The sequence below is a fragment of the Lolium perenne genome, chromosome 4 (assembly GCF_019359855.2).
Source record: "Lolium perenne isolate Kyuss_39 chromosome 4, Kyuss_2.0, whole genome shotgun sequence".
Taxonomy (NCBI): domain Eukaryota; kingdom Viridiplantae; phylum Streptophyta; class Magnoliopsida; order Poales; family Poaceae; genus Lolium; species Lolium perenne.
Genome location: NC_067247.2, coordinates 205,182,958 through 205,193,107, shown reverse-complemented (window position 1 = coordinate 205,193,107; position 10,150 = coordinate 205,182,958). Strand labels below are relative to the sequence as shown.

At 38.5% G+C, this 10,150-nt stretch overlaps 2 protein-coding genes and 2 long non-coding RNA genes across 4 annotated transcripts; all 4 read right to left on the bottom strand.

Annotated features, from left to right (window-relative positions):
* Positions 1 to 530: 530 nt before the first annotated feature.
* Positions 531 to 3,617, bottom strand: LOC127347547 (uncharacterized). Its single transcript, XM_051373722.1, has 6 exons — positions 3,497 to 3,617; positions 3,271 to 3,401; positions 1,680 to 1,755; positions 1,308 to 1,603; positions 1,035 to 1,221; positions 531 to 764 (listed from the first exon to the last, which is right to left on the bottom strand). Exons 1-6 carry the CDS (start codon positions 3,521 to 3,523, stop codon positions 531 to 533), a joined length of 951 nt encoding a protein of 316 aa, XP_051229682.1. The 5' UTR covers positions 3,524 to 3,617.
* Positions 3,618 to 4,163: 546 nt separating this feature from the next.
* On the bottom strand, positions 4,164 to 4,788 carry LOC127347548 (uncharacterized). Its single transcript, XM_051373723.2, has 3 exons — positions 4,703 to 4,788; positions 4,492 to 4,584; positions 4,164 to 4,412 (listed from the first exon to the last, which is right to left on the bottom strand). Exons 1-3 carry the CDS (start codon positions 4,766 to 4,768, stop codon positions 4,164 to 4,166), a joined length of 408 nt encoding a protein of 135 aa, XP_051229683.1. The 5' UTR covers positions 4,769 to 4,788.
* A 1,245-nt stretch (positions 4,789 to 6,033) lies between these two features.
* LOC127295103 (uncharacterized) lies at positions 6,034 to 6,784 on the bottom strand. The gene is made up of 3 exons (XR_011756676.1): positions 6,582 to 6,784; positions 6,431 to 6,508; positions 6,034 to 6,360 (listed from the first exon to the last, which is right to left on the bottom strand). It is a non-coding gene; the product is annotated as an uncharacterized lncRNA (long non-coding RNA).
* A 114-nt stretch (positions 6,785 to 6,898) lies between these two features.
* Positions 6,899 to 9,399, bottom strand: LOC127295104 (uncharacterized). The gene is made up of 3 exons (XR_007847529.2): positions 8,854 to 9,399; positions 7,269 to 8,762; positions 6,899 to 6,941 (listed from the first exon to the last, which is right to left on the bottom strand). It is a non-coding gene; the product is annotated as an uncharacterized lncRNA (long non-coding RNA).
* Positions 9,400 to 10,150: the final 751 nt, after the last annotated feature.

Sequence of the window (10,150 nt, the reverse complement as noted above, 5' to 3'; positions counted from 1 at the left end):
TCTTGGCTTGGATTGCGTGTTCGCGGTAGGAAATTTTTTGTTTTCTATGGAACGTTATCCTACAAATTCATCATCATATAAATATATGTATTCTAATTAATTACAAAAAATTACTTCAAAATAATAACTAAGCAACATTGTATCTTTTACTTATTCGCGGATGATGGTTCTATCTTGAAGGTCCACTTTTTTATGCGATCAATAAGGCTTCGTTCAATGGCTGGAATATTGTCTAAAGCTTCATTTGCTTCGTACTTGAGGATATGAACCAAAAATCGCTTCCTTAGTTGAAAACCGTCCTATATATGCATTATAGAATATTGTTATAAGACAACATGTGCAAAGTGTATGTAAATGAATATGGTGTAAAAAGGTAAATACTCACCGTCGGTACTGGAAAATGTAGCAGTCCATCGTACCATGAATGCATGAACTCAAAAACCAAATAACCCGACAGAGCACTACATGCGTAGAATGTTACATTGCGGGCTGAATAAATACGTATAGAATATAGCACATTGATAAGATTCTTACCCATCTGAGTTTGTCGGAATTTTGGGATACTTGCAACCCCATTTATTTATGTCATCCTTTGATGGAGGGTTTGCAACTTTGAGCGCACGGTTAAAATTATCAGCCACCGTTTTTAGTATATTCTTCCTTAAATTTGGTATTGGAAGTGGATCTAAAAAAGAGACAACTTTTTTGTTCCGATCCAAGACGAACAACTGGAATAACCCAAGAATATCCCAAGGCAATAAAATCTGCAACGATACATTTATACATTAATAACGAATAAATCACTCTTAAGAACGAAGGATTTAATTCTTACCATATTACATTCGGAGATATGATACTCATTGCTATCAGGCCAGCTAAGAAACAATTGAGCCAACCTAGCAACGTCAGGATTTTCACTACGATTTGGATCGCGTGCATAGTGAGACTCAACTAAACAATAATAAAAAAGCATTAGTATATGCGGCAAATGAGTAACATATAAATAGATTTAATATATGATTGTAGTAACTTACACAGAAGTTTAAATCCATGTAGTGAACTGGGACATCCCTAGCAAACTGGATGTCGTGCCACGCTAGTATTCGTACGGCCATGTTAAAGCAACTAACGTCCATATTTTCAGCCATATTTAGTATGTTACTTATTTGCCTCAAATTAAGACTAATAGGATAAGGACCGTAACTTCTAACCCATTCGGTCCTGTGAAATCAGAATTATATCAATTACAATAACGCTAGAGAAATTTTATTAAAAAAACACAATGAACTGGAAAAAATGTTGCTTACTCTAGTGAAGGGATATCATGAACCGTGCTGATGTATAGGCAAAGTTTATCTATTAAATCCTCGTCCGTTGGATTGACAGATGGTGATAGAAGCAATGATTGTGAGATGAACCCAATTTCTGATGATAGTTTCGATGCTTTGATGTTTTTAGGGGGTCCGTCCACAATGACACAATCCGTGGGATCAAATGTATGGTCTTCATCTTCTTTGAAGTCTCGATTCCTTATATTATCATCATTTAAATGTGAATCCACCAAAATAACTGCTAGGTTGCTTCTAAAATCTGTCATATTGACCTATTAATCAGGAGATTTAGTTTTTAAATAATAATGATACATCTGGAGTAAGTATCACAACATGGAGCGAATATACCTGTTCAGGAATGTCAGATAAAATATCCCCTGTGAAATATTCCATAAAATTTAACATCCACAGACCACACGATGACCTGCATGATTACAACTTTTTGGTGATACAAAATTTGATATATCTCCAATAAGGACAATCATTATTCGGAAAAATAAATCTTCAAAATCATGAAGAAGGAAAATTTGAGGGCACTAATATTTTTTCCGAAGCCCTCCCTCACTCACTCACAACCGAAGATGGTAAAAATCCTTCTTCTTCTTCCGTTCTTTAGTGGAGATTTTCTTGCAATAGGAGGATTTCTGATTCAGCTTAGGCTCAAGATCCAAGATTCAAGATATGCCCTTGCTTATTCTGTAGATATCTGGATTTTTTGGTATTCATAGTCCGGCACATCTGGTGGTGTGTCTATATTACTGGAATGAATTTGTCATGGATTTATTTGAAGCACACAATCAAAACAATCTAAAAAGCTATATCCAACTATCTTATATATGCATTTTGTCCAAAGATATTTTTTAGTGCTCTGCATTATTTATTTGGCTGTTTCTTGCTTTGTGAAATCCTTCTTCTCTTACTCAAGTCTTATATTATTTTGGTAACATCTATGCATAATTTGTAGGCTCAAATGATTCCTGGAGCTTTTGATGGTACTGGTAAAGCTATGCATCATAGGATGCAGCTTTATTCAGGTCCGGTGTCAACATTTTAAATGTTGATGATTTGTTGGATGGCAAAATTTGAGGAGGTACTGATTGTGGAAGATGAAAATAGCAATATTTGTCGGATGGGAATATGACACAATGGAAGATAATGATGTCCTTGTCGAGTATATAAGGTTTGTTCTAATTCCGAAGCTGTTGTGGTTCTTTACAAGGGTGTGCAACCACACAACTAACATGGAACTTCTTTTCTACAATTCTTATGCTAGATCATGAGGGAAACAATGACATGTTTGTGTCATCTAGATCATGAGGATACAGCGCAACATGTATGTATTTCACGATTTCAAGGTCATTTTGTTGTATATGCAGAAATAATCCACCAAATATTATACACTATGGTAAGCTTGTTTGTGATCAGTGCACCATAAGTTATCCGTGTTTTAATGCCATTGCTAGTCTTTTCATATTATTCCTTTCGTGTTTGCAGTGACCACTACTGTTACTGGTGGAATTGATGTAGCAGTGTTGGGGGCTGCCAGCAATTTTGTGACTGTTGTGGTTATGAATTTAGCTGCTACTCCTCTCTAGCTAAGGTAAACACACTCTCGACATTGACTGCAGTAAATCAAAGCACACAGTACCCACTTGTGAAGATAGCAGGAGCCCTTCACAATTTTTTTGAACTTTGTACAAATGACAAATAAACTTCACAAATGCTATTCTTGTGGAAATTTGATTGGTAGCTTATAGCTTATTTTCCATAACAAACCGCACGCCTTCATAGATTTTGTTTAGACTTCCTATGGTGGGTTAAGTAAGAGAATCTTGGTTTAAAGATACTGGCTTGTCTCTAACAAAAATAACTCGATGGACATCAAAACAAATAACACAATAAAAACTTAGTTTCGATTGCGTTGAGTGAGGAGGTGTACCCATCTGTCTGCAGGCTGCTCTTAATGCACTCTTCCCTAGGCCATGTTGTGACGTTTTGGTCCTTCCACTTGTCAGATTTTAGTTCCATGTGACGGGAGGCAAATGTGAATACATTTTCCAATCCTTGCAGCTGTTGCAAATAAATGACAAAGTATTAGCATCAGAAACAAATAATAACAGAAAATTGGCTTATAAAAAGATGGGCTAATGGGACTAATCACTAACCATAGCATCGAGATCCTCGCGATGCATTCTTGTGCCTAGCGAGTCAAGCACTTGGATACATCGTTTTCTGACATTTATAACTGCTAGGTACCAATGAACATCTCCTAGGTTTACTGGAAGAAATACCTGGAAAATATGATTATTATTAGTTTCGGTCACCTATAGACAAGGAGTCGTCCTCGCTTGAATTCATAGTAATTTGTATGAAACTGAGACTAACCATATCATGGTCCAAATAAATTTTGACTCTCTTCAACACCCATGCTGGAACGTTATCCCGCAGACAGCTACCCTCCTTTATCATCTTAGAGATGCATGCAGTCTCTAAGAACACACGTCCACCTGACCTCACCTGTAGATGCTCCGTAGCACTTATGCAATATATGTACGCGTTTATGATCTACAATTTCAAGTGCATACATTTGTTAGATATAGTAGATACTCATGAAATATAAATACCATCTTGTCATAAAGCTATATATACTTACTTCATCGCCAACAAATTCTCTCGGAGTTAGAAGTAATAGTAACTCAGACCTTTTTAGATATGCGTCCTCGATGCTCACTAAATTTCTTATATCGCTTGTTTGGTTTCTGATATTTGCAATCACGGACCAATCTTCGTTAGTGCAGGCATAATCTGTCGCGATGAATGCATTAACATTTATTAATTAATGGAGAAAGTAAATTTAGCAAAAGCAGGGCATAAAAGGAATTGTTCCGTGCCTTCTGGAGCTACCACGTAGTCATGTGCCTTTTTAGGCTTGTTATGCCGTCGGATAGGTTTCTCTATTTGAATGGGCATTGTCACATTATACCCTGTACTTTCTGGCCCTTTGGTGCCACACATTTCTGCTAATAATTGCTCATCCGGAGCTGCCGGCGTTTGTTGACTTGTTTCTTTGTAGGTTAATATCTGAGAACACAAGTAACAAAAAATATCAGTATGTAGAGTTAGAATTTTTTGGGAGATATAAAAGGAAAAGAAAACTCACATCTGTCAGTATGGAATCTGTAGCCTCTTTACCAGTTGTATTTTCTGCTTCATTGTTCTCAGCCATTTCTCCCAATTCTTTGCCGCTCACAAACTAAAACCAACAATGTTATATATTGTAAAATAATACAGTGAGAAAATCTTGCAGATATGATATGTGTTGTAGTGTCAGAAATATTAGAATAATAATGATAGAGGAAAAGAAAACTTACACCTGTCAGTTTGGAATCTGTAGCCTCTTTACCAGTTGTATTTTCGGCCTCATCGTTCTCAGCCATTTCTCCTGATTCTTTGTCGCTCAGAAACTAAAACCCACAATGTTATATATTATGAAATAATACAATGAGAAAATCTTGAAGATACGAAATGTTTTGTAGTGTCAGAAATATTATTAGAATGATAATGATAGAGGAAAAGAAGACATGCCGTTGTCAAGTCGAGGTTTTTATCATCATTTTTGGTTAGCCCCTCTTCAATTTCCATATTTTCTTGACCATCTGTAGTGACTTCTTGTTCTAGGTAATGATTATCATGTTTGGTAGCCGGCAATGTTTGTTCCTTTACTCCGTTGTCCATGTTTTCCTGTACACCCAGGCACAATCATACTTTTACCCTAGTTTATTTTAGTAATTGAACCTAAAAGTGAAAATCTTCTTGGCATATAAGATGTGTCCCGTCAGAATTAGAATAAGGTTGCATAGGAAAATAAAACTTGCCTTTGTAGGTGGTGGTAGCTCGGCAGATCCCACTGGGGATGGTGACGCAGACATGGAGGAGGACTGAGGGTTCACCAGTAGTTGACGATGAGGGCACCTTCAAGAGACCAGAGGCCGGGCGTTGTAGTTGTCGCCGTCGCAGAATCGCGGATGCTTTTTTAGAGCAACAGAATCGCGGATGATGGGTGACTGGTTCTGCTGGTTGCTGTAGGGTTGTAGTTGCCCACGTTTCGATGGAGTCCCTTACTGGTCGATCAGATTAGGCGAGCGAGGTAGAGGAGAGTTGGGATGCGGCAATAGCTATAGCCAAATCGTGGGGCAACTGGGTTTTATTATTCTCCTTGCTAGGCGTAGCTGTGTAACAAACTATCCTTTTTTTAGATGGTGTAACAAACTATCCTTATCATGAGGCAACTGATATTTTTTGCCTTTTCTTATACCCCACGTACACAATAGTTGTAGAGATTGCCTTTTCTTATATCCCTCGTACACAAATGTCCTTATCATATATTAAATGATTATTAAATTGTGCCTCTACTTTTTTAGTGGAGATCCTTTAAATCAATGCGTTGTGGTGTTTGTTGAACCAGGCTCCCCGCAGACAACATCAGATATCTTTGCGCACTTCTAGCAGTTCAAGTTTTGTTCTGCAGTTATAGGTTTCAATCTCTGGTTACATGAATTTTAGCTGTTGCTGCTAAAGAAAGCAATGAGTACAGAAAAAATCTTGGTTACAACAACACTACAGGTACAACCTTCTTTCATCCATTTATTTATGTCCCATGTTGATCATGGTTTGCAAGTTGTGAACATAGCAGATACGGGCAACGTGTGAAAAGAATAACATGTTATGTTTATTTTTTTGCAACAAAGCAAAGAAATGACAACACTTAAAAACCCATCATTTTCGCGAGAATTATTTATTCCGGACCAACATGGCTAATCAACTTCGTCATACTCATTCACTTGATCTGGCGAGGGGCGGGGTGTACTTTTTGTCAGATGGTTGAAGATGTGTTTGATCGAAGAAGCTTGGGCAGGTAGTTGAACTGCATTGTACTCGTTGTCCGGCATCTGACCATCCCTCCTTAAAAGTACAACATTTTTCACCGCTTCACCAGAAAATATATCATTACAAATTCTTTCGCGTACACCTATAACATGAAATAATTAGGACATCTTGTTATTGGGAATGCTGAAGTACTAATAAAGAAATGTAGTCACCTTGAAGCATGTCAAACTGATGGCATGCTGAGCATCGATGGAACGTAATAGTAGTTGCTGCTGTACTTAAAAGACTTCCTGCTTATAAAAAGATCGAGTAAGTAATAGTGCGAAATGATTTTGTATAGCACTTTTTACAGTCCAGACTTACTTGAGGCTTGGTCAACTTCCATAAAGGTTGCCATGACGAATGAATAATGCTTTTCACCAATCAATAGTTGTTCTGTATGGCGCTGAGCAAGTTCATCAAAAATGCGGAGGAACACAATGTGATTAGTGGAGTCCACCATTGCTACTTCCCTCATTCCTACCGGGAAATATGTCTCGTGGTCCAGTGGGCTAACATACATGATACCCGCGATATCTATAATCGAGAAAATATGTTATTACATAAAAAAATAATTGACACCCAACCGATATAATGTAGTCATTTATAAAAAAATTATCTACACAAGAATACCAGTGGTTGCGCCATTAGGTAAACTGATGAAGACATCATCGACATCCATATCTATGCATTCAAAAAGAATTGTATATAATTAGTTTTGAAAACAGTTGGACCTATTCATCAATGTAGGAGAAAAATAATTTATCAAATAGACTTGAAAAGCTGCCTTCCATGATTCTGGTGTGGCAGAAAAGGTAAAAACGTAGCACAGTGTAATGGTGGCATGATAGCCATTGTTATATGGATATAAGAATTTGTGTAACACCTACAAAATATAATTTTCAGAATTCAATTCCTTGTTACTTACATCAAAAAATAGTTCCAACCTCGAGTTGATCTATCAAGAAAATCATACCATTGGAAACATATGTACTTCAGAGCCTGATTTACCTATGCAAAACACGGCGGATCTGCAGTCCTTGGCTATAAGCGGCACAATACTTTACTCTCCTTGCAGCGTCCAAGGCGACAATAGATCGATCAAATGTTGGAGCTGCTACTCAGCTCCTCTTCTTGTTCTTCCTCTCAGCTATGTTGTCTTGGCTACAAAAGGTGTTACAAATCCCTTAAATAGACATAGATGCATGGACCAGCAGCCAGTAACCCACGCATGCAGTAGCCCAGTCCACTCACAAATGGCTCGAGTAGCACAAGCACACATGCAGCCAACAACCTGCTAGTGACTCGGCTATCGGCTTACAGAGTCCACTCACACATAACCACCTATGACTTGGCCAAATGAAATCTATGGAGGAGGAGCGTAAGTGAAATCCACGCATGCAGGCTACTGACTGGGCTAACCTAGTCCACTCAGACATAAGCACATATGACTTGGCCAAATGAAATCTATGAAGGAGGAGCCTAACTGATTAAGACTTTTTTTTACAGATGGAAGTGAATAAAACTTGGCCATCACACATGTCTCAATTTAAAGGTCTAGTCTATATGACCGCATCTGATATTGTGGTCAAATGTGGCATTTATTTTTATTTATGTTAATTTACTTTGCCATTTATATTTTAGTTTGGCCGAAGTTCCACAAAAAGGTGACAATTTTTTTTTCAGCCTTTACAATGCCATTAAATAAAACTCCATGCTCAAAGGTAAATGATTCAGCAAGAATACCTAAGAAAACTAAAATCAACGTGCTTGCTGTATCCCTGCACATCGCGTGCAGTTTAACTTTGATCTTTTGTGCCCCGGGATGTATTCATACTTATAATATTTTTAGATCAGTTGACCTGGCCTTGTCATTCCCTTAATGGTTTCTTTTCTATATTTTTTTATACATGTTTATAATAATTTGATAGGGTTAAACTTTAACAAGCCGATGGTCTTATTTATGGCATATATGAAACCTCCGTTTCTAGATGGGCGAGTTGTATTCACAAAGCAAGCAGAGCCTGTAATGCCACTAAAGGATCCAACATCTGATATGGCTATCATTACACACAAAGGTTATGTTCTGCTACATGAAATTTGTGAAAAGTGGAGATATAAATTTGCTTTTGAAATTGCATAACTACAAGCGAAATTAGTTGAAAATGGAGTCGTTTCAGAAAAAAGAGAGAGTAGGCATCAGACAAATTAAGAACATCGATAATAGCCAGGCCAATGACACAAAGAACATGCTTCCATAAACCAGATAGGCTGCTCGTACAAGCAACCACTAAAGTATTTACAAAACCTGATATTTCCTGGAGAAATACAGAGATGTCGGATTCATCATCCAGGACGGTACCACACTAAGTTAGTGCATTCAGTTGAAGAAAAAACTTTCGGACAAAACAGCCTAAAACCTATGAGAACAGTTAATTGATTGCATGCCCCTGCACGTCAACATAATTTGTTACACTGATGAGAGACTGGATGAGAAGAAGTGGCCTGCAAAGTAAATCCGCATTGAGCAGATTATCCATCAAGGTACGACACGGGGAACAACAATACCTAAGGAAGCAAAGGGGAAGACAATTACCTTTTAAGAAACAAAATGTAAAGTAAAATCCCCAAATGGCTCTATCTGCTCATAAGACGATTTCACATGAGCTGGTGTGGTCCTCCAACCTGTTCTATCCCTCCAATACATCCTTGTACACAATGTTCTTTGTGCTTTTTTCAGTGGGGTCTATGTCTATATTTGGCTTGGCCAAAATCTGAGTGGTCTGCCTTGACACACCCCTTGAAAGTGCAACATAAAGCTGACCATGGGAGAATACAGGCTCTGGGAGGTAAATACCAACAGTCGGAATGCTTTGCCCCTGAGCTTTGTTGATTGTCATTGCAAAACTCAACCTGATGGGGTATTGCTTCCTCTTAAAATTGAAAGGAAGTGAAATGTCCTCCGAGGGCGACAAAGGGATCCTTGGTATGAACACTCTATTTCCAGCATGTTGTCCACCAACAATCTCGGCATCGATTGCGTTATCCTGGAATGCTCTAATCATCAGTCTTGTTCCATTGCACAACCCATTGTGCGGATCAAGATTCCCGAGAAGACTGACGGGACAATTGATTTTGAGTTTCAAATCATGCGGGGGCAGGCCATTTGGAGTGAGAGAGTTTAGATAATCAAGTGGGTAGTTATTGCGTGAATCGTCCTCGACAGAGTCAAAGCTATAATAAACTCTTTCTTGGCCAGGAAACCTACCAATCATCTATTTATTCAGATTGTCCACATGCTCATTCTTGGTTGAAAGAATGGCACGTGCGCTCATGTACAATCTAGATGTAGCGTTCTCATGAAGCGATGGGAAGACATCTTCAATAAGTTTATTCACTGGTTCTTCGGTGGAAGTCCAAGGAATAACAATGTCATCCGGAAGACACACGTAGTCAGCACCAATCGTCTCTTCTGTTCCATTACCTATTCTTAGGAGGTAATTGGAGAACCACTGATCGGTTTGTGCCCTCATATTACGCGTGAGACGTATCTTCCTAATCTGCTCCCATAAATAAGACCTCTGTAGCGTAGCGTCAATGATTTGTGCTCTTGTACCACGTGTTACAACGGGAAGGACCTGCCTAAAATCCCCTCCAAACACCACGACTTTTCCCCCAAAAGGCAAAGCAGATCCCATTATGTCATGAAGGGACCTATCAAGCGTCTCAACAGTTTGACGCTTTGTCATGGCAACTTTGTCCCAGATTATTAATGATGCCCTACGGAGCAACTTTGCGGTACCAGACTGCTTGGTAAAATTGCATGTGCTGCTATCTGTGAGCTTAATCGGAATTTTAAACCTGGAATGGGCGGTGCGCCCAACAGGCATGAT

What these genes read in the sequence shown, in the direction of transcription:
- LOC127347547 (XM_051373722.1), bottom strand. Translation starts at nt 3,523, where the DNA reads ATGCATCGCGAGGATCTCGATGCTATG. An exon ending in TATCTGACATTCCTGAACAG is followed by an intron (nt 1,604 to 1,679) that starts GTATATTCGCTC and finishes CCTGATTAATAG; the next exon opens with GTCAATATGACAGATTTTAG. An exon ending in CATGATATCCCTTCACTAGA is followed by an intron (nt 1,222 to 1,307) that starts GTAAGCAACATT and finishes CTGATTTCACAG; the next exon opens with GACCGAATGGGTTAGAAGTT.
- LOC127347548 (XM_051373723.2), bottom strand. Translation starts at nt 4,768, where the DNA reads ATGGCTGAGAACGATGAGGCCGAAAATACAACTGGTAAAGAGGCTACA. An exon ending in CAGATTCCAAACTGACAGGT is followed by an intron (nt 4,585 to 4,702) that starts GTAAGTTTTCTT and finishes TGTTGGTTTTAG; the next exon opens with TTTGTGAGCGGCAAAGAATT. An exon ending in CAGATTCCATACTGACAGAT is followed by an intron (nt 4,413 to 4,491) that starts GTGAGTTTTCTT and finishes TTGTGTTCTCAG; the next exon opens with ATATTAACCTACAAAGAAAC.